At 36.5% G+C, this 21,200-nt stretch overlaps 5 protein-coding genes across 10 annotated transcripts; 3 read left to right on the top strand and 2 right to left on the bottom strand.

Moving 5' to 3' along the window:
• Positions 1-3,927: 3,927 nt before the first annotated feature.
• On the top strand, positions 3,928-8,867 carry LOC122402975 (merlin). 4 transcript variants are annotated; one of them, XM_043406222.1, is made up of 10 exons: positions 3,928-4,156; positions 4,351-4,420; positions 4,502-4,631; positions 4,845-5,050; positions 5,197-5,424; positions 5,497-5,706; positions 5,769-5,875; positions 5,958-6,087; positions 6,152-6,487; positions 6,599-8,859. In XM_043406222.1, the coding sequence occupies exons 1-10, from the start codon at positions 4,125-4,127 to the stop codon at positions 6,974-6,976; spliced, it is 1,827 nt and encodes a 608-aa protein (XP_043262157.1). In that variant the 5' UTR covers positions 3,928-4,124; the 3' UTR covers positions 6,977-8,859. The 4 variants fall into 4 exon arrangements, with proteins under 4 accessions (XP_043262157.1, XP_043262159.1, XP_043262161.1 ...); XM_043406224.1 differs by lacking the exon at positions 3,928-4,156 and having other exon boundaries at positions 4,207-4,420; positions 6,152-6,466; positions 6,683-8,867; XM_043406226.1 differs by lacking the exon at positions 3,928-4,156 and having other exon boundaries at positions 4,207-4,420; positions 6,152-6,463; positions 6,698-8,867.
• Positions 8,868-9,099: 232 nt separating this feature from the next.
• LOC122402977 (peroxisome assembly protein 12) lies at positions 9,100-10,849 on the bottom strand. Its single transcript, XM_043406229.1, has 6 exons — positions 10,455-10,849; positions 10,194-10,302; positions 9,930-10,126; positions 9,488-9,856; positions 9,334-9,419; positions 9,100-9,262 (listed from the first exon to the last, which is right to left on the bottom strand). Exons 1-6 carry the CDS (start codon positions 10,572-10,574, stop codon positions 9,151-9,153), a joined length of 993 nt encoding a protein of 330 aa, XP_043262164.1. The 5' UTR covers positions 10,575-10,849; the 3' UTR covers positions 9,100-9,150.
• A 652-nt stretch (positions 10,850-11,501) lies between these two features.
• LOC122402976 (solute carrier family 25 member 40-like) lies at positions 11,502-14,041 on the top strand. Of its 2 annotated transcripts, XM_043406227.1 has the most exons (8): positions 11,502-11,638; positions 11,785-12,082; positions 12,328-12,494; positions 12,564-12,698; positions 12,779-12,947; positions 13,026-13,222; positions 13,611-13,692; positions 13,758-14,041. In XM_043406227.1, the coding sequence occupies exons 2-8, from the start codon at positions 11,965-11,967 to the stop codon at positions 13,997-13,999; spliced, it is 1,110 nt and encodes a 369-aa protein (XP_043262162.1). In that variant the 5' UTR covers positions 11,502-11,638; positions 11,785-11,964; the 3' UTR covers positions 14,000-14,041. The 2 variants fall into 2 exon arrangements, with proteins under 2 accessions (XP_043262162.1, XP_043262163.1); XM_043406228.1 differs by lacking the exon at positions 11,785-12,082 and having other exon boundaries at positions 11,549-11,638.
• Positions 14,042-14,838: 797 nt separating this feature from the next.
• On the top strand, positions 14,839-18,099 carry LOC122402978 (ATP synthase lipid-binding protein, mitochondrial). 2 transcript variants are annotated; one of them, XM_043406230.1, is made up of 5 exons: positions 14,839-14,975; positions 15,341-15,417; positions 15,520-15,621; positions 16,741-16,846; positions 17,372-18,099. In XM_043406230.1, exons 2-5 carry the CDS (start codon positions 15,373-15,375, stop codon positions 17,533-17,535), a joined length of 417 nt encoding a protein of 138 aa, XP_043262165.1. In that variant the 5' UTR covers positions 14,839-14,975; positions 15,341-15,372; the 3' UTR covers positions 17,536-18,099. The 2 variants fall into 2 exon arrangements, with proteins under 2 accessions (XP_043262165.1, XP_043262166.1); XM_043406231.1 differs by having other exon boundaries at positions 14,868-14,975; positions 15,321-15,417.
• Positions 18,100-19,181: 1,082 nt separating this feature from the next.
• On the bottom strand, positions 19,182-21,035 carry LOC122402943 (transcriptional adapter 3-B). The gene has a single exon (XM_043406146.1). It carries the CDS (start codon positions 20,657-20,659, stop codon positions 19,247-19,249), a length of 1,413 nt encoding a protein of 470 aa, XP_043262081.1. The 5' UTR covers positions 20,660-21,035; the 3' UTR covers positions 19,182-19,246.
• Between the last annotated feature and the right edge of the window lie 165 nt (positions 21,036-21,200).

The following is a 21,200-nucleotide window of genomic DNA, read 5'->3' on the forward strand; positions in this document are numbered from 1 at the left end:
GCCATGGTTGCATAAAGTCGACGGCGACCGTTATTCGTGGTTCTGTTCGGTTTGCAACAATCAATTTTCATGTCGATTATCGACGATTTATAATCACGCCGATTCTCAGTGTCACATTGAGAATTATAAAAAGAGTAACAATAACGCAGACAAATTGAATAATAATTTTACGACGCAATCCGAAGAATCGCCTCTGTCGTTGGATGAAAGGATAAAATCCGCGGAAATCAAATTTGCCAAATTAATAGCCGAAAAAAATATTCCGTATCGAACCGCAGAGACGATTCTTGAAGTTTTCAAAGACATTGGGCAAGATCCTGATGTCTTGAAACATATGTCGTTCGGTCGAACAAAGTGTTCAAATATTATATCAAACGTTTTGTATCCTTTAGAAACAAAACGTATTTCTAGTGTTTTACAAAACACTAAATTTTCTATTTATATTGACGAAACATCCGACTCGACCAACGAGAAATGGACGACGTTTCTTGTTCGTTATGTTGCACCCGAGACTTTGGATGTTCGAACGGAATTGGTAGAATTATTACATCTTGATGCCAGAAATTGTGGCGCAGATAATTTATTTAAAACATTTGAAATTGCCATGATAGAAAGAGAAATTCCGTTCGAAAATATTGTCGCGTTGTCATGTGACAACGCTGCTGTCATGACAGGGCGACACTCGTCCTTTATGACAAAGCTTGCAACAAAATGCAGGGACAAATTTTTGACTCTCCGCTGTCCGTGTCATCTGTCTGCAATGGTAGTGCGCGAAGCGTGCAATACCATTCCAGACATATGCGAGGAGTTGTTACGAAAAGTAGCAACTTTCATATACAGTAGTCCCAAACGTTCGGCTATATTCCGCGAATTTCAGCAATGTTTTCAAACAACCGACCGAAAAATTTTAAAATTGTGTTCTACGCGATGGTTATCGCATTATACATCCGTAGTTACACTTTTAGAGAATTGGGACTCTGTATTGCTTTTTTTGCAAGAATTGACAATAAGCGAGAAATCAGAGTCCGGGGAACGTCTGTTAATCTCGATGCAAAATCCAGAGGCCAAAGCATATCTTTATTTTCTAAATTACGCTCTTGAGTTTTTTTATAAATTTAGCATTTTCTTTCAAACTCAAGAGACAAGAATTCATTTGCTTCAAAAGACTGCGGCAGAACTTTTATGCGATATATTACGCAATTTTCTGAAACCGCAGCTTTTGAAACACATGGATTTAGTAAGAATGATGAATTTTTCTGTAGTCGAAAATCAACTTCCATTTGATAGTATAAATTTAGGAACAGAGTGTCTTAATTTTCTGCATCAACTGAATGCAGAAGGCAAGTCCGACATCGTAGAAACCGTAAGGAAAAATTGTTTAATGTTTTATATTACAGCTGCAAATGAAATTCGTCATCGATTGCCAATCGATGACGAATTTCTTAGCATGTTGTATGTTTTTGAACCAACTTTTATATTAAATGATACAAATAGAGACATTTCCTTCAGAAATGTTCTCTTAATCGCTAAGAAATTCGGCGGTTTCGACGAAGGACTGCAAACAGAATGGTCAGTATTGCCTTTGGAATTTACAACGAAAGGTAGACAGACGCTTATCGAGATGAAATTCGATGGTTTCTGGAAAACAATTTTATTAACGCGAAATTTGGACTATAAAATTAAATTTCCTGAATTGATGAAATTAGTAAATACAATTAGATCACTTCCAAATTCCAATGCCGATGCAGAAAGATTGTTTTCCATGTTACCTGACATAAAAACAAAGAAACGAAATAAACTTTCTTCGGCCAGCGTCAACTCTATTTGCGTTGTGAAATCTTCGTTAAAGGCGCAGAGGGAAAACTCTCAACCCATGGAGGTAGATGACGATCATCTAGCTCTATTGTATTCCAAAAATTTATATCATAGATTTGCTAAGAAGCAAAAGTGTAATTTAAGATTAAACGCAACATATGACAATAACTTTGAGAATTTTCCCGCTACGTCATATGACGAAAATTAAGGTACCGATTTACTACAGAGCTTTTCTCTAGAGAGATTTTCTCTCCAGAGAAAAGCTCTTTAGTAAATTCGTACTATTAGGCTGCAATGACAGTATAAACGTTTTCATGCGACGTCGCGGTAGACTGGTCTTGTTACGTCAACGGTACCGTGACGTAGGCGCAACAAGGTGTGATGCATGTATGTGCCATAACGTCACGCGAAAGCGCTTACACTGCAACCGCAGTCTTGTTAGTGATGTCCAAAATATTTTTTTTGGACATCGCTAATATGTAAATAGTCGTTCAATTTGTCTCGCGTTGTTACTTTTTTTACGTATTTCGCTTGCTGTAAATACTATTCTGCTTGCTCTAACTATCATTTTTTTTCTTCATTTATTTGCTTATATTTTGCCGTATATTTTTAGTTAGTGAAATTGCTTGCTGTAGATAATGTGGCTATGACGTAGAATGTCGCGCCTTGTTACACTTACGTCACGGTACCGTAAGAGCAACAATGCACGACATAACGTGCCAGCTTAATCGCAAACGTCCTATCCCGACATCCCATCCTTTGGAAATGTAAACAATTATATCATTTTTCCATTTTTATGGCTCGTGTGTATATTAATAAAAATTAATGCATTCACGAGTTAGTTTTTCATTATATTGTAATTTCATTACATTAATAAAAACATTTTAATATACGGCATGTGATAATGTTACAAAGAAATAACAATTTTTTACATTTCCCTCCTGATGGAAGTGACCACCACCTTCCCGTGGTTTCCATTGAACGGTAGCGTGCACGTTATTGTTTTACCTATCGTTACAATTATTTTGTTATGTAAAGTTAAGTCAAATATATAACATTTGATTGTGTGTAATAATTTGATACGGTTATTAAAAAACATAGTGGGAAAAGTCAGTAGTAATCTATTTCTGTAGCGTGCACGGTACTGGCTAAGAGTGGTTTTTCATTTTAATTAACCCTTAATTAACCCTTTACGAGTAAGGCTGCTTTGAACAACATTATTCTAAAATATTTGTGGAATACGTTTTTTATGTGGTTTAGGTAGGTATGCAAGGCATAAGATTTCGTTTAATTTTTCCTGTCTAGGAAAGATAGGAGAAAAGTATATTTGATCTTAATCCTTCTTAAGAGTTATATAAATCGCTTTAAAAATTTGTTACAAATGATGTATATGTATCGAAATAATTATAAAACTACAGACGTATAATCATCATTATATGGGAACTGATCACGCTTAAAATATAATGAGACCTTAAAACGAGAACATAAAACTTAAATGTTAAGTTTCATTGAAATTCATTCAGCTGTTTAGACGCAATCATGACAATAGCATAGGAACAAAAAAAAATATCGTTTTTTCAATAGTCACAATATGGTCAGGGGGTCCCAAAACGTGTATTTCCGCTAAAAAAAAATTTCGAAATTTTTTTTTCGTTATTGCAATTCACTTATTGTTAGTCGTTGAGGAACAAACAAAATGTCTTTTTTTTCAATAGTCACAATATGATCAGGGGGTCCTAAAACGTGTATTTCCGCTAAAAAAAAATTTCAAAATTTTTTTTCATTATGATACTTTATAAATTTCCTTATACCTTACATATAGGTCGGAAAGTAAAAATGCTGGGGCAGTCGAGACTTGGAATCGTATGCCGATTATCGCGAGGTCGTATTTCAGTTGTTTTGTCTTTTACAAGAGCAAGAAGGAAAGGCTCACACTAGCGTTCTTTATCGATTTGCCGAAGTTGTGCGAAGTGCCGAGCTCACGTACACGTGGCTCGTGCGGTAGTGTATGCCTGCTATCCCCACCATTCCGTTAGACGCTAAGGAAGTTCGTCGTCACTGTTGTCGATTTCGATGCACTCAATTATGCCAGATCTGGCCACACTGCGTCGAAGCAAACTGTTTCGAAACACTTCCCGCAGGGTTTTGCAGGCCCATTGTCTCTTTCTTCCGCCCTTTTTCGTTTGTTGCTTTAGAAATAAAGTCACGAAAAAACGACCGACACGATGATCCGATGAAGAGGGTTTCAGCCAAAATTGTTATGGTCACTCACGAGGATCGAGCGAGTGAAATTTTAATTACGCGTTTCAATGTATTTGGTCAATATGCTGCGAATGCGTAGGTAAGGTTATCCATCACACGATTCATTTCTGATATTACAAAGAGTAAATAATAAACATATAAACCCGTACCGAGCCTCGACCGATACTCTTAGGAGCTTTAATTTTTTTTCTTCTATTTTTTGCGATATTGATTACCTTGTCTTTCGTGATGTTGAGTGAACATAATGAGGAGTAAAATGCCACCGTTTCGAAGGAAAAAGTCTGGAAAATCTTTCCCCGTTAAAGTCTGTACCTTGGACGCTGAACTAGAGTTCAGTTTGGAGGTTAGTTTTCCGTTTGTGAGTTTCCACACTGTCCTGATCGTCGTTAGAACGTATGGTTTTTTAACGTGTTTTTATTAATAGTGGAGATCAACGGGAAGGGATTTATTCGATTTAGTCTGCCGCACAATAGGATTAAGAGAAACATGGTATTTTGGACTCCAATACGAAGATGCCAAAGGATTCATATCCTGGTTGAAGTTGGACAAGAAAGGTATACTAAGCTTTCTTTACGACACGTTTCTTTGCTTAGAAGATTCTATTTTTTTGAATATAATTTCCCTTTAGTGAATTTTGTATTGTTTTGCAGTTGTTTAGCGTCTTGGAACAGTTCGTTCGTAGATTCGTAAAAACCAAGCAAAGTTACTCGGTCGAACCAAGCAACTTATTTTGTAAGCTTAGTCTTTGAAAACTAATCCTTTTTCAGTGCAAGATCAGTGCATTTCCCAACAACCAACGACGCCTTTCATGTTCTTGGCAAAGTTTTATCCGGAAGATGTCGCCGAAGAATTAGTTCAAGAAGTAACTCAACATTTATTCTTCCTTCAAGTGAAACAGGCCATCCTTTCTATGGATATTTACTGTCCGCCCGAAGCGTCCGTATTGCTAGCTTCTTACGCAGTCCAAGCGAAGGTGAATATTCCATGAATTTTACTTTGCAATAGCTGCGTTTCAGATTATTCCAAAGTTACGACTTGATTTTCTTAGCAAAGTGAGCTAGAGAATTTTATAATTATGTTCAACGCTAATTCTTTCGTAACATGCAATATGATTATCAGTATGGGGACTACGATGAAGTTTCGTACCGGCCTGGAATGCTAGCGAGCGAAGCATTGTTGCCGCAAAGAGTTATAGATCAATACCAAATGACTTCCGAAATGTGGGAGGATAGGATAAAGATTTGGTACGCTGATCACCGTGGGATGTCCAGAGACGAAGCTGAGATGGAGTATCTTAAGATTGCTCAGGACCTCGACATGTACGGCGTCAATTATTTCCCCATTAGCGTAAGTATTTTAAAACCACATAAATACAATCGAATTCTCTCCGTTGCAACATCTTCGATCATCGAATTCCAGAACAAGAAAGAAACCGACCTTTGGCTCGGAGTCACCGCCCTCGGATTAAATATCTACGAAAAGGAGAACAAACTGGCCCCGAAAACTACGTTCACCTGGTCTGAAATACGACACATCAGTTTCGATGACAAGAAATTCGTGATCAAGCCTGTGGAGAAGACTTCGCCTAATTTCGTGTTCTTCTCGCAGAAAGTTCGCATGAACAAACTGGTAAACACTTGAAGGGTTTGGTAACTTTGAGGTTAAACGTGACGAGTAATCATTTGTTGAAGATCCTGGACCTGTGCATCGGCAACCATGATCTTTTCATGAGAAGACGCAAGCCTGACTCTATGGAGGTCCAGCAAATGAAGGCGCAGGCGAAAGAGGAGAAGTCCAGGTAATTGTCTCTTGGATTCTAACCCTCAAAGTTTTATTTTTTTATACAAGACTTTTTTGCTTATTGTTAATGTGATAATTAGGAGACAAATCGAAAGAAACAAGCTGGCCAGGGAGAAGCAACTCAGGGAGGCGGCCGAAAGGGAGAAAGCAGCTATGGAGCAGCGACTTCTCCAATATCAAGAAGAGATTCGTCTAGCGAACGAAGCCCTCGTAAGACGATATCTATCGTTAAATATCGTTAGAATTCTATAGCTAAATGTTAAATATGTTTCAGAGACGGTCAGAGGAGACTGCTGACCTTCTGGCTGAGAAGAGTCGAGTAGCCGAAGAGGAGGCGATGCTGTTGAGTCAGAAAGCTTCGGAGGCCGAGCAGGAGATCACTCGTATACGATTGAACAATATGAAGACCGAAGAGGAGAAGGTTCATCTCGAGCGGAAAACCAGAGAAGCGGAATTATTGACCGAAAGATTGGTGCAAGAGTCCGAGAGAAGGGCGGCGGAAGCTGAGAAGCTGAAAGACGAATTGTTACGAGCACGTATCGCGGAGAAGGAAGCGAAAGAGAAATTGCTCGAGTTCCTTAGCAGAAATGCTTACACCGCGACGATAGCTGTAAATATCCACATTCCAGGGGCGAACGAAACCTATTCCGATAAGATTTTAGACTCGATTAAGATTCGTAAGGGTAAAGTTAAACGTTAACGATGATTTTGTTTGTCGCAGCCCGTGCCAAATCTGTTCCCTTCGACGCAAGTGCTACCGTCGGATCTGCAAGCGGACCTGCAGACTCTGCACCTGGACACCGAGCCCCTGCCGACCGATTTGACTTCGTACGATTTGATCGCCGACGGGGACGTCGACCAGCTGTCGCTGGAAATAGAAAAGGAGCGTGTCGACTATTGGGAGAAGAGCAAACACTTGCAAGAACAGCTCAGAGAGCTACGCACCGAAATAGAAGTGATGAAGGTCGGCGAGAAACAGTGCGAACTGGATCAATTGCACGAAGAACAAGTGCGGCTAGGTGAGAACAAGTATAGTACATTGAAAAAAGTGAAGTCCGGATCTACCAAGGCGAGGGTTGCATTCTTCGAGGAGTTATAGTTCCGTGGACTATTTAGAAACTGAGACATTCAGTGGACGCTGGAAGAAACAATGTCTTGCGATCGTATTACGAGATTCGTCCGTCGTGACGATTGTGTAGAATACTGAAACTTACGCAAAGATTAATATTTTTGCTTCGTAATGGTTTCAATTTTCATACTAACGTTTCTAAATCTCAGCGTTCAACGATAATCACGCAAACTTTACTTTTTACTTGATTTTACACGCCTGTTTTTATTTTTATCCATCTCGTGTTGTTCACCGAATCTAATAACAACTCGAGACTTTTACACGAAGTACGCGAAAATCAAAATTAAGACTAGAATCGCTAGGTATTAATGGTTACATAGGAGGTAAGCGATTATTGAAAGTGTCGATGTTGCGATTCATCGTAAGGTTTTATCGATCCGAAACTGTTTCGAAATACAGATGCATATTAGAGAATTTTATTTGTCGGTTGGACCTCGGTGTTTGCATGTATTTCTCAATGCTTTTGTAGGTTTCGAAACAAACGAATTACAAGGTTTCGTCAATTATAGGAAATTAGTAATGTAACGCATGTCACAAATGTCAATACTCTCAAATATCCAGTGTGCCTACGACTAGAATCTACTGAAATGTTTGTCCAAGCCGCAGTCTAGTCAAACGACTCGAGGAAATTCTGCAAGAGTAAATAGTTTCGATAGTTTCGAGAGTTTCAAAATTTCGAAAGGTGTAATCGATTTCTCTACGGACTGCGAACAAAAAAAGAAATTTCATCTGAACGTAGATTTGTTTTAAAAGTCTGATAACGGTAAATACTATACGTATTCGTGCATTGGTAAGGCTTTGAACAAAAGGAAATTAAACAAATCTTAAGACAATGGATTTGTAAATAAAAATTCGACCAATGCATGAGTACGACGGGATTGTTTTTTTTTTTAAGAAATTTGTGTATAGATGTAAAGTGATTTTTATCGATTTCTTATGCCATGAAACATAACTAACACGCTACGATATAGTTCGATTAGTGCGATAGAATCTTTACGCGTCGATTGCGGCTTTCGCGATGATCTTCCCTATCGATTCGATAGAGAACTCAGTGTTCGAGATATATCGTTCTTATAGGGCTTTCCAAGTATGTTTATTAGTTAGTTGCGATATAATACGAATAGGTAAATAAATAAATGTTCCTAGGCATTTTTAAAATATTAAAATACTATCTTTTTATTGGAAGAAGTAATCGAATACAGTTAAAAGATATTTCTACGAATACTCTGAATATTTGAATATTTTCTATTTGAAATTTATTCGATGTCGAGAGTGAAAATATTCCCCATGTTTGGAAAGCCGTTTTTTTTGTAGAAATTAAACGTCCGGTGGCTATTGAAAAGTGTCATATATTGTAACTAAATTAACGTTAACAGTTACTCGAGCACTGATCCCGTTCGATCGTATGGAAAATAAAAATTGTTAGTATTTACAAAGTTGCTCTTTTATTTTACGAAACATTCTTTGTCTCAGAGAATGTCTAACGTATTATAATATTCGGTATCGAATATATATATTATGTTTTGTAAGGTTTCTGACCAAAAATCTGGTGCGAGTGTTATAACTGGACTTCCTGGCGCCGTTGTCTGTGATTCGCGTACGCGATTGTATTATTGGATGCTAATTGAAAAGTGCTTCGGCCATAATCAGTATTTTCTGTAATATAGAGGAATAGTACCTGTAAATGTTTGCTCGTTCGATTAAGGTACTTTGCCAATCCGTACCGTATGTTTTCTTTCCGTGAATCGAGATTGATATTGAAAGTTTCGTCATAATATACAACACTAAAAATATACCAATATTTTTATCCTACTGCCGACAGACTTTTCTTTGTACCCTAAACTATTACGAATTCTTTGAGAAAATGACATTCACTTACCGTCCTTCCACCAGAATAAAGCAAAGCGTCTTCACATCCCCACTCCTGTTGCTGTCTGCTGGCTCACTATTGGTCGAGAACGGTGACAAAGTCAGCGAATCAGCACACTGCAGCGAGAGTGGGGATGTAAACTGTGCCTTCTTCTCGCGGAAGGACGATACACTTGTAGCTCGTATAACGAAACAAGTTGCTAATAGTTAAGTAACAGGTGGACTTTTATTATTCAAACTGTTCTCCAGTAGATTTATATAAATGTCAACGATATTTAATCTAAATACAAACGTATTAAATCATCTTCTTTAGCAGGATATTTTGTCACGGGACATTGTCCAGTTTTTCGTATTACAGGAACAATACACTGATAGCAAAACGCATAACTGAAAAGTAGTAATATTTAAGTAACTGTAATTGATCTCAAACTTGTAGTATTTTCTATAATGGTACATACCCGGAAACAGAAAGTACTGTATGAATTCTGAACGGTTTACAACAAATTGGACATTTGCCTTTGAATTGCCTAGCTGTTTCCAAAATCTGATAATAATAATATGAAATTAATAATATTTCTTATGCTTCCGATTACAGAAGAATAATTTTCTTACGTTAGGCGGCGGTGGAATGGGCAGTGTAACTAGATTGGTATTGAAATGTTCTTGCGTCCACCAGAATAAGAACTGAAGAAAGAACGCTCCAAATTCCAAAGACGTAGTCACAGTACGCTGAAGAATATCTATGCTATCGCTAATACCAAAAGAATTGTTTCGAATCTTCTTTAACAGATCCGAAACACTGATTACGGATTGTGCATCTGCGTAGGTTAAAGTAACGGATAGTAGTTTCAAATGTGGCGATTGGTGCACTGATTTCCCAGCAACGTACAATATATAATTGTATAAAACTATAAATTCGTATGCTACGAAGGTCATTAAAGAACCTTTAACAACACAGCTGCGATAGAACTTCTCCCATTTCTGTGAGAAAATATTAATTTCAATGTTAATAAACCAATTTCTTTGAAATTAAGTTCTATGGAATAATAGTTACGTTTTGTGGGGCACAGCCATCGATTTCTTCGAGTTTGTAGCGGCGACTTAGGTTTGAAAGCTTATTCTTCAAATAGGGAAATAAAACTATCAGTGTCAGGGACAGTGTCTTTTGCCGGTTCGACAAATTGTTTTTGATCTTGGAATTTATTATTCCTACACGTTTCAAACCGTAAAATGCTTCAGAGAAGGAAGCGGCTGAGAAAAAGAATATATTTTCACTGTTTGGTAATTTGTATTTATACGAACGAGAGTAATTACTTACAAAATTTTTTTAAATAGTATCGTTGGAGAATTATATTGAAAATTAAGTAACCTTCGTCAGACCATCTAAGAAGATGTTTATATCTCTCAGGATTGAATGATACGATAAACTAAAACATTATTTAATTAATAATTATATTTATTTTTTTAAAGGAGCAATGCAGTTTATTTTAAACAATCTTTTACAGGTTCTTAAAGTATATACAAATTTAATTTTCAAGGACAAATAATATTGTTGATGGAATAACGAAACCTAACCTACCGATAGAATTTTTTTAAAAGCCGGTTCAACGGTCGAGGCAAAGGATTCCTGAGCCACTATTTCAAATATAGAAGGTTTTATAAACGTGGTTCCAGTTAAATGGGCCCCTTTTTCAGCCATTCTCGATTTTCCTTCTCAAACACCAACGTAAACTTTTTAATTTGTAAAACGACCTTTGACTCATGACAATTTCAGACGTAAATTAAGTCGAGGAATTGTTTACTAACATTAAAACGTTTATCGAGGCATCAAAATTTCGAAGCATGTTTTCATTTGATAGAGTTAGAAATGTGTAAAACATTCCTTATAAAATCATAGTACATATTTTCCATGCTTTTTATTTACCGTGCTTCCACGAGAAGAAGGCACAGCGTGTTTACATCCCCACTCCTGTTGCTGTCCGCTGGCTCACTATTGGTCGAAAGCTGTGACGCAATCGGTGACAGCCAATCAGCGGACAGCAGCAAGAGTGGGGATGTAAACGCATTGTGCCTTCTTCTCGTGGAAGGACGATACATTCTCCTCTACCTTTCCCATTAATTTCTTAATTTTTATCAATTTTTAAGTATTATAATCCCTTACAACTACTCCAAATATTATTCGAATCTAATTAAGTTCTTCAACCACTTTTCCACGCTTGGATTTAATCCCAGAAAAAGAGTAATTAGAAATCAAGCCGTGGATCAATATTTATTTGTACGAAAAATGCATAGAAAAATGATTGAAGAACTTAATTAGATTCGAATAATATCTGGAGCGGTTATAAGGAATTATGAAGCTTTAGAATTAATAGAAATTAAAAAATTAATGGGGAAGGTAGATAAAAATGTAAATAAAAACTATAGAAAATATATACTGTGATTTTGATTTTTTATTAATATAAATATTAGAAATGTTTTACATATTTCTAACTCTATTAAATAAAAACGTGCCTCGAAATTTTGATTTTTGCAAGAATAAACCAGTGATGTCCTCTGGCGGTAAAATACGAAAATATTATAGTTCACGATCTACATATTTTCTTATCATAGAAACGTAATATAAATGGTTCGATAAGCAGTGTAATGTTATTTTCCGATTTGTTAGAGGCCGGTTCGTGCACGACGTTGACCCGGAGTTGCTCAAGATTGCATTTATACAGAAAACCATATCTGGAATCTCGTGGCAAATGAAACTAAACGAAAGTAAGTTGTCCATAAATAATAGATCGTTCGTAGCTTAATTATTTCACAATTTCAATATTCTATTGCGATCGTTTCGATTTGTTGGATAATTTTTTGCTCGTAAAAAATATTCGTTAAATAATAGTAATCGTTTGTAATTTTCATAGGTGGTTGATAGTGTTAAGATCATTCATAATTCATGAATCGATGGGAATGTTATTATCTAGTATGCGCACGTGCGACGTACCCTAATCTTTAGAACGATTGTGGGGTTCGTTGATAAGGAAGTATGGCATTAAACGCGAACACAAAATTTCTTACCGTAGATATCTAATGAAAGTAAAAAAATGAATAAGCTGAATAATATACCGCTGGACGTGGATCTGGATGATCCTAGATTCAGGATCAAACCGTACCAGCAAATTGTCGCCTCGTGCACCGGTGCAGTCATCACGTCTCTCATTGGTAAGCGATGATGAAATATCTAACGTGATTGTAAACAACGTAAAGTAAATTTGCATTTTATATAAATCATCGCTTGTACACGCATTTCAAACCAAACGTCATGACGTCTAATATATAAAAATTAACACGTCTTCGAAAATTAGATAAGATATGTTCGAAGAATTGCAGTTAAATCGTACGTCAAAGGTGTAGTTTGTAACAAATCGATGATGTTATAATAATATTCTAATCTTTTTTCATTCCAGTTACACCTTTGGATGTGGTCAAGATTCGACTTCAAACGCAGCAAAAAGCTATGCTTTCTAACAAGTGTTTCCTTTATTGCAATGGTTTGATGGATCATTTGTGTCCGTGTCTGAATGGGAAAGGGCCACCGTGGGCGAAGGGAAACGGAAAATTTACTGGCACGGTGGTACGTTTCTATCGATCTTCCTTATAATCACGAATTCAATTGTATTTTGTCATTATTTTCCGTTCAAAGGATGCGTTGATGAAAATTAGCAGAAACGAAGGAATCCTTTCCTTATGGAGTGGTCTGAGTCCTACTCTGGTCCTAGCAGTACCTGCAACTATAGTATATTTCGTTTCGTACGAACAATTAAGGTTGTACTTTAAGGTAAATAGAATGTAAAATTTCTCATCGAATTTTCCGTTCGCATCTCTTTTCGAGTTCTAATATTACTTCCGTTCTGATAGGATACATATAATAGACAATTAGGGAATGTAATGGTTAGACCCGTAACGGAGCAACCGTTCTGGATTCCCATGGTGGCTGGAGCCATAGCTCGTATCTGGGCTGCATCTCTAGTAAGCCCGTTAGAATTAATTAGGACTAAAATGCAATCGCAGAAATTAAGTTATCCAGGTATTCTCTTATTCTAATCTTTGTTACTTTGAATTATTTCTGCGTTATACAATTCTTTTTAACAAACTTTGCTTACAGAAATTATGCAAGCGTTGAAAACCGTTATGAAAAATAATGGTATTTTTGGGTTATGGATGGGTTTAAGTAGCACTCTTTTACGTGACGTACCTTTTAGTGCAATTTACTGGTTAAATTACGAAACTATTAAACAAAACTTTGGTGGATCTAATCAATCTTTTACTTTCAATCTCGCGGCTGGTGCTATGGCCGGATCTGTAAGTATTTTAATTAATAAATACTCAATATTATTATCGAATCGTTTACAAATTGATTTTAATAGTTTAGTATAAAAAAATTGACAAAAAGAAATTCAAATTTTAAAAGGATTCCATTTTGTCAATTCCGTTTGTGCAAACAAGCTATAACCCATTATTCTCACGAGTCTGACTCGTGATGAAAATTTTATGCCAAACTTGAATATCACGAGTCGGGCTCGTTGTTTAATTTCACGTAAAACGTGAATAATTCGAGTCTGACATCGACATTTCTGACCAAATATATCACGAGTCGATCTCGTAAATATCGATATTTCGTCGATCGATATATCGTGTTTTTAAGTTTCGACATTCGGAATTAGTGCATTATTAACTGTTAATTTTATAGATGGCAGCATTTTTTACGATCCCCTTCGACGTTGTAAAAACTCACACGCAGATAGAAATGGGCGAAAAAGAAATCTATTCAGGTACCATTTGCTTGTAACGGATTACAAATTTCGAACCGAAGTCATCGTTGAAAAATCATTTGCAGATAAACCCGGGCACAGCGGCGGAACTTGGAACACGATTAGAAAAATTTACTGTCAAAATGGGGTAAGGGGGCTGTTCACGGGATTAATTCCAAGAATAGTGAAAGTTGCTCCGGCCTGCGCCATTATGATTGCAACTTTCGAGCATGGGAAACGATTTTTCCAAATCCACAACGCCGCTGTAATATTAGAACATGAACACAACATGCAGTATTTACAACATAAGCAAAATAGTAACAAATGACATGTGAATCGCTCTAAATACTATAGAATATTATATTTAAGCAACGGAAATAAATTTTATTTTAAACATCATTTATCAACTTTCATTCTTGGCAAACTGACAAATATATATTTAATAATTTATAATCAACGTTTATTCTAGTATTGTTTAGTTATATTAGCATTCCAAACATTCATTAAAATAATGCTTTAGACAATAGTTAATTAAGATAAATATAATTTGATATTAGTTATTACTGTGAATCACATTCTCGAAATCAACATTGCATTCATTAACATATCTGTTATATTTTTAATAAATGACGATAAATGAAAATAATTCTTTTAGTAAAATCATTTCCAACGAACTACGATACTTATGTCTCCATATAGGGATATGGAAGTCTAATACAAAAAAATAACTATACTAAATAATAATATAATCCATTTATTACATAGAAAAGTTACAAGTCGTTAATAACTGAAGCAATTGATGCAACTTAAAAACAGTACAAAAGAAAGCTACAAAACAACCCAAATTTTACTTCCTAATTTCTAATCAATAATACCCCATCTTGGTATCTTTTGGCCAGTCGTTGGTACTACTTTTGCTTTAAATTCCCAGGTTCAATAAGAGGGTCAAACAAGTGTCTATATTCGCGTACAATTTCACAAAAAAATATCGTATTTCTCGTTAAATCTTAAAAGAAAATCTAAAAAATTAGGGTTCCAAATTTTTTTAAATCGAAATAATTACAGTGGGATATTATTCGTGCATTTCCGGAAACAGATAATAGCAGAATCGATCAGCGACTGCGGACGAAGTGTCGTTCGGGTAAGTTCGGTTGGTCGATACGCGTACTCGGCTATGATCGGGCGGTTTGGAAGTGGCGAATAGGTCACAGCACGGAAGTCGGTTCGTTTCTTTCGGGATAGGCGGTTCAGTTCACCAGTCACTCACCAATTCAACATTCCAAAGGCCGGCTCTTCGATCTCTGGTGAGTCTGGTCCGCCTTTAAATCCGGAATCCTGTTTAAAATCAAATAAAATCCGTCGATTATTCGCTCGATTCATAAAAAAAGAATCGCAATTTTAACGAAATAATCGTTCATGGTGCCCGATACTTTGGAAACCAAACGAGACCGCTGGAACACGATTAGTAGCCATTTTATGCCATTCTCGGATTCTAGTTACTTTATTCATTCGTTAACCGTGGATAATCGTTCTTGCGACATCGGTAATCTTTAACACGGGTTTTGTTTGAGCATCGAGGTGGTAAGGATTTAGGTTAGACGTGTTACGTAATCCTAAGCTTGGCAGAGCGTTGGGCTTTAATTATTTAGGTGGCCACCGTCGTTTTCAGGGTAATCGCTTAGCGACCACACAAACGTCACCATGTACGCTTGCACTCGATTCATCGCACCCCTCGCCAGGTCGACCGTGAGTAGAATTTCTAACTTTCCGAGTTTCTTTTCATTCATAATTATATAACTACTTTTTTTTTTTTTTTTTTTTTTCTCCCCTTCCGTACGATTCTTTTAGTTGGTCTCAGGAACCAAGAACTACATCCGACCGCTGAGCAGCGCCGTGGTCAATCAGAGTCAGTCTTTACAACAGAATCAGATCCAGAGCCCAGTCAGTATCGTGAGTATCCATTGCATAACCTATTCCCCCCGTAGGTTACATAACCGGCTTTATTCTCATAACGGTTCTTCATGGAAAATTAAAAAAATTCGGTAAAACGTGACCTAAGATGAATTTAGTTATATCGAATACGAGCGGAAATGTTTTCGAATCTGTTAGAAAATTTATATTTTCTAGGTTTATTATAGGGAAATGCTGGCCATTCGTACGAATTATAAAAGTGGGTCAGTGCCCACATGTTTCAGAATTTGCTTTTATCGAATTTGAGTAAAGATGTTTTTGAAAGTTACATAGTTGATGTTTCAGAGACTTATTTACACGGAAATAATAAAAATGGACTGATTTGTGAATTTTACGTGTAGATTGTACTATAGTGATTATGTACGTAGCTCTTGTAATGGGTCGTTGGAAATGTCTAATGGATTGCAGGAGATTGGAATGAATTTTGGATGTTTGGAGAATGTAATTTTGTTATTGATTTAGGTGTGGCCTTATTCAGGGTTTAAAAGTCTCGTAAGATGATTAACAAGGTTTGATGGCGATTTTCTGGTAAATCGGTTGCGAGAGAGGAAAATGAAAAAAGCAACAAAAAATTTTGAATGACAATTAGTTGGTATAGCTTGATAACAATGGATATGAAAAGAATGAAAACTGAAATATCAATTAAATGTGCAAAACTAATAATAGAAGTTATATAAGTCACAATGTAATCTACTATGTGGAAATAATCAATATTGGAATTATTTCTGAACTTAGACATTTTTATAATTTCTGTCTCCTCCAGTCTACAACAATTAAATAACAAAGAGACGTTTGACAGTTGTTTTCTGATAAAATGTCCCATTTATTAAAACAAAAGTTCGAAAGAAACAACAAAAATTTCAATGACAGTCGGTAACAGCAAAACATGAGTTTCTTTTTTTTTTTTTTATTAAATTGACAAATAAAATATTAAAAACTAATAATAGAAGTTACGTAAGACTTTTATCTACTATACGGAAACAATTCAATATATAATACTCAAATTGTAAACTTAACGAGACCGACAAATATCGCATAGTAATTATACATTTAACCAAAAAATTATTTGAATTCTTCATTGTTAATTATTTTACGCAGTCGCCGTTTGTGCGTAATTTCCAAACATCCACAATCAGTCGGGACATTGACTCGGCTGCAAAGTTTATTGGTGCTGGAGCAGCCACCGTTGGCGTAGCTGGATCTGGTGCGTGCACAGATAATCACTTTTTAACAAAGTTCGTTGCAAACCTATCCACGTCTTATCCTTACGTGTATTAGAATAATTCAGAATTTCCTTCCTGCTCTTCCAATTTCAGGGGTTGGTATTGGTTTGGTTTTTGGGTCCCTAATAATTGGCTATACCCGCAACCCATCCCTGAAACAACAATGTTTTAGTTATGCGATCCTTGGTTTTGCATTATCAGAGGCAGCGGGACTCTTTTGTCTTCTGATAGCGTTCCTCATACTGTTTGCCCTCTAGTCCCACTCCTCCGCCAAGCTTCTCGATCATAGTAATGTTATAATTACAATTTGCGTTATGAATTAATCACGTAACACATTAACTGCCAAATTAAATCTGTGAAATTTTTGTTCTCTGACAATTGGACAACTACTTAATCGCTTAAAACCATATTTCTTTTAGTCCACATGGCAATCAATGTGTTAACCGTTTATAAATTAATAGTTTCTGTAGTTTGCAGAAGTGGTGAAACGCGTAATCTGATTTTAGGTGCCGGAATTGGATCGGTGTTCGGTTCTTTAATCATCGGTTACGCCAGGAATCCATCTCTGAAGCAGCAATTATTCTCGTACGCCATTTTGGGTTTCGCCCTGTCCGAGGCCATGGGTCTCTTCTGCCTTATGATGGCCTTCCTGCTCTTGTTCGCGTTCTAAGTCACCGGAAATCGCATAATTGCCGATAGTTTTAGTGCGTCATTGCCAAGACAGCATCTACTGGCTCTCAGGGGGAACGGCAGGAGCTGTCATTGGTACTTGGGAGTACCATGAAATCATTAGAGATACTAGAGTACCCGGCCCGACGAGGTATTTAGACGGTACGAACCAGAAACTGGTTGTCGATCCAGAACCGTCCAAAAACCTCCTCGGATCCCTTCAATCGATTCATTTTTAATCATTTCATGGTCTGCCGGGGTCTCATGTAGCCGTAATTCACACATTGTTATAATTCAGTGTAATTGAACGAATAAGAACATTAATTGAAAGTTTATTAAAAAAGAAATAAACAGCCTTCATACCCTGCATATGATATACCCATATACGCACTGTATCCGTATCTATCGCGTTAATATCGATGAAGTAGTACACTATTGAACATTTTTGTTACCAAAATGATTCATCATTGGTGTGATGCCCACACGCGCACACTGTTTGTTGGAGGTAACTCGTGACCGAAGGGAAACTGTACAGTGATATCGAATAAACACTATTGTCGTGAAATTATCTCGTAGTTATGTGGACGACTTCCGTTCTTTTAGCTATCCTTTTCTTCGAGTAATTTCTTTTAGCAATTCTGATGAATAATTCATTGACAAATGTCGTTACACGACTTTCAAGTATAATTTATAATGATTGTACTAGTATGTTTTCCTCTGGAGAATAACTTTGTAAAATTAGCTTCTTTACGTAGTTTTTTTTTTATAAATTCTAATTAATAATTTGTTGATAGGTGTTATGCAACTACCAAATGAATATAATATTTTCTACTATAGAAAGATATCTTCGCGAAGTAAACTGTGAAAGTATTACTAAACCTTGGTCTTGAAATATTCTTGAAAGAATATAATTTTTAACATATTTTATGAATATCCTTTTACACTTTTTTTTTTCGTAATCGAGTTTTTATTATTGAAGAAATACAGTAATTTACATCGGAGAATCGTTTCAGTTAGATATTTGCAAACAAGTTGACCAAAAATAAATTCAATCCTTAAATTGAATTCCTTATACTTTTCTATAGAAATTTTTTTTTTCTAAAGATAATGAAAGGCTGAGACTTTAGGGGGTAGTTTCACCCCTAAAGCTCGTCTTACTATCGTCAAAAAAAATATTTATCCCTCATTTTTGGCAGTTCTAGAAATCAAATAAAGTTCAAACTACGCACATATTAATTTTTAATATAAAAAAATAAATTAACGTGCATTTCGTTCAAGTAATATATTTATTGAATACAAAACATGGGTTTAATAACAATCTTCGATAATGAACGTAGGCCCAATTTCATTTAATTTTTTTATACCAATTAAATTGAACCATTAATTTACAGCATTAAAGTAGTAATTAAACGAAACTTAATACATCACGTATAATTTAAAATTGAACATAATTTTTTAACAAACACCATTGCCGCAACAATTAGTATATTTCTACTACTAGTAATACTAGTAAAATTTTCGAATCTTTAATACAAGATCTATTTCTATTCTTTAATAATCGTTTTAATACTAAAGACAGTAAATTCTTTAACTAAAATGAAAATTGCAATACATTGTGAAGTTTTAAATGAATTTCACACCGTTCGATTTAAACTTGAATCAATATTATTAAACTTTTATACATAGTATTATCATATTATACAGTAAAAAACTTAATTCATAGTAGTGCCGAAGCCTATTGATTCTCCTACGCTATCATGGGGTAACATATTCAGCTGGTCCAATAGATTCTCCCTTTCCCTTAAACAGGCCCACGCTTTCTCCTGTTCCTTCTTCGTCAGTGGAACCTTTCTCTGTTTGGAAAGTATAAGTTTCTTGTAATGTTCTATCACTTCATTATCCGCAGCACTAATTTTTCTCTTCAAAGCTTGCCGTTTACTTTCTTCCTGCGCCAAGTTTAATAGCCTCTTCAATTGCGTTACATTGTGATTGGAAAGCGCTGTGAGTTCTTGCTGGCATCTTTTAATCTCTGTTAAAATTTCATCGTCCTCTTGATTCTTCTTTTGCGCATCTGATTCCAAGATTCCCTGCTCTACTAGCTCCTTGTGCATCCTTAATTCTAAGTTGATAGAGTTCTGTATAGTGAGATCTCTTAAAACAGGAGGATCACTGTCTCTGAACAATTTGTTGTCCGTGTTATTATTCGCAACGTACACATTTTCCTCCAGCAAAGCGGAGACCAATCTCTGTGTGAGAGGACCCGCGATACTGTGTGCTTTCTTGTCGTTCTTGCCAACCAACAGCGACAAGTCGGAACGACTCTTTTTCTTTTCTCTATTTGGGTTGGCCGCGTCTTCCTCTTGCAATAAATCATTGTGAGCCCACATTAAGCTATAATGGCGACCCAATGGGGGAATCTTCTTGAATTCGCTGATGTCACTGTGCGTGGCAATCAGTTCTTCCAATAGCTTAATATCATCTGGCATGATATCTGTGCAATACGGATCAACGGATGCCCAAAACTTGTTAGGTGTGTCATTTTTTGGTAAAAGCAACTTTGGAGATTCGGATTTTGAACCTTCGATCCTTGAAATTTCGTGCACATTTGGAATGACCTGAGAGTTTGAGCCGCCTATAGCCTTTTGCTTGAACAATTTGGCCGGCAGAGGTGACTGGGTCTTGGTATTCAGTTCCTTTGGTTTGAACTTCTCTTCTCTGACTCTTTTGTCGAGAAGCGAAAGACCTTTGCCACTTTTGGATCTTCTGTCCCTGCGTTCCTCCGCAGACGATAAATTTGCTACTTCCTCTTGGATCATTCGATGTCGCACAACCACCGATGATAGAAGCATTTCTAATTCTAGCTGCAACATATCAAGGTCCTCCATACCGACGCCTTCCTCCGTGTTGCGTTGCAAGATACTGGTGTATCTCGGGAGGAGACGGCTGTTGTCAGCAATCTTTAAAATGGGCAGAGACATGGACGTTTCTGTGTTTTCAGAAGCGACATCTGAACCGAGGGAAGATTGCACAGTCTTTCCACTCTCTCTGACCTTGACAATGGCTTTTTTGGAACTCTGCTTGCCTTTGCCCGACATAATGGTGAGAATAATGATAGGGTGACTCATAAAAGCTAAGAAATTTTCATTTTTATATGATTCCTTCCCAATGGATCATATTTCGCAACCATAAGCTTTACTTAAACGTTAAATTCACAGTTTGCCTAGGCAAAAGTTTCAATCACCGTCGAGATTCGACTTTTTGGGCTTCATTTCTCAATAGTTGTTCAGAACAATATAATATGTTAGGTTAGGAAACGTCCACTAAGGATTAGAACAGTTTTGATCGGCTGGGAGAATGGAATAGTGAACAGTTAATTGACAGTAATACGTAAAGTAGAAAGTGAATTTGTTTTGAAAGATTCTGTAATATAGTATTGTTTATTTAACTTGACACACATGAAAAAGCGCGATTATGTGGGATCATCACCTCCCGTACTTGCCACCAGAGGGATCGCTCTCTCGCAAGTACTCGACCGATTTCTATGGTACAAGTACGGAAGGTGATGACCCCGTATTAGTCGACTTTGTTTCATAATTAAAAGCTGGTTCCAAAGTCCTGCAGTTTCCCTCTTTGGATTCCCCTTGGACTCGCGAAAACGCTCGAGAT

Source organism: Colletes gigas, unplaced genomic scaffold, assembly GCF_013123115.1.
Source record: "Colletes gigas isolate AHSC1104 unplaced genomic scaffold, ASM1312311v1 Colletes_gigas_Sc00042, whole genome shotgun sequence".
In the NCBI taxonomy this organism is placed as follows: Eukaryota; Metazoa; Arthropoda; class Insecta; order Hymenoptera; family Colletidae; genus Colletes; species Colletes gigas.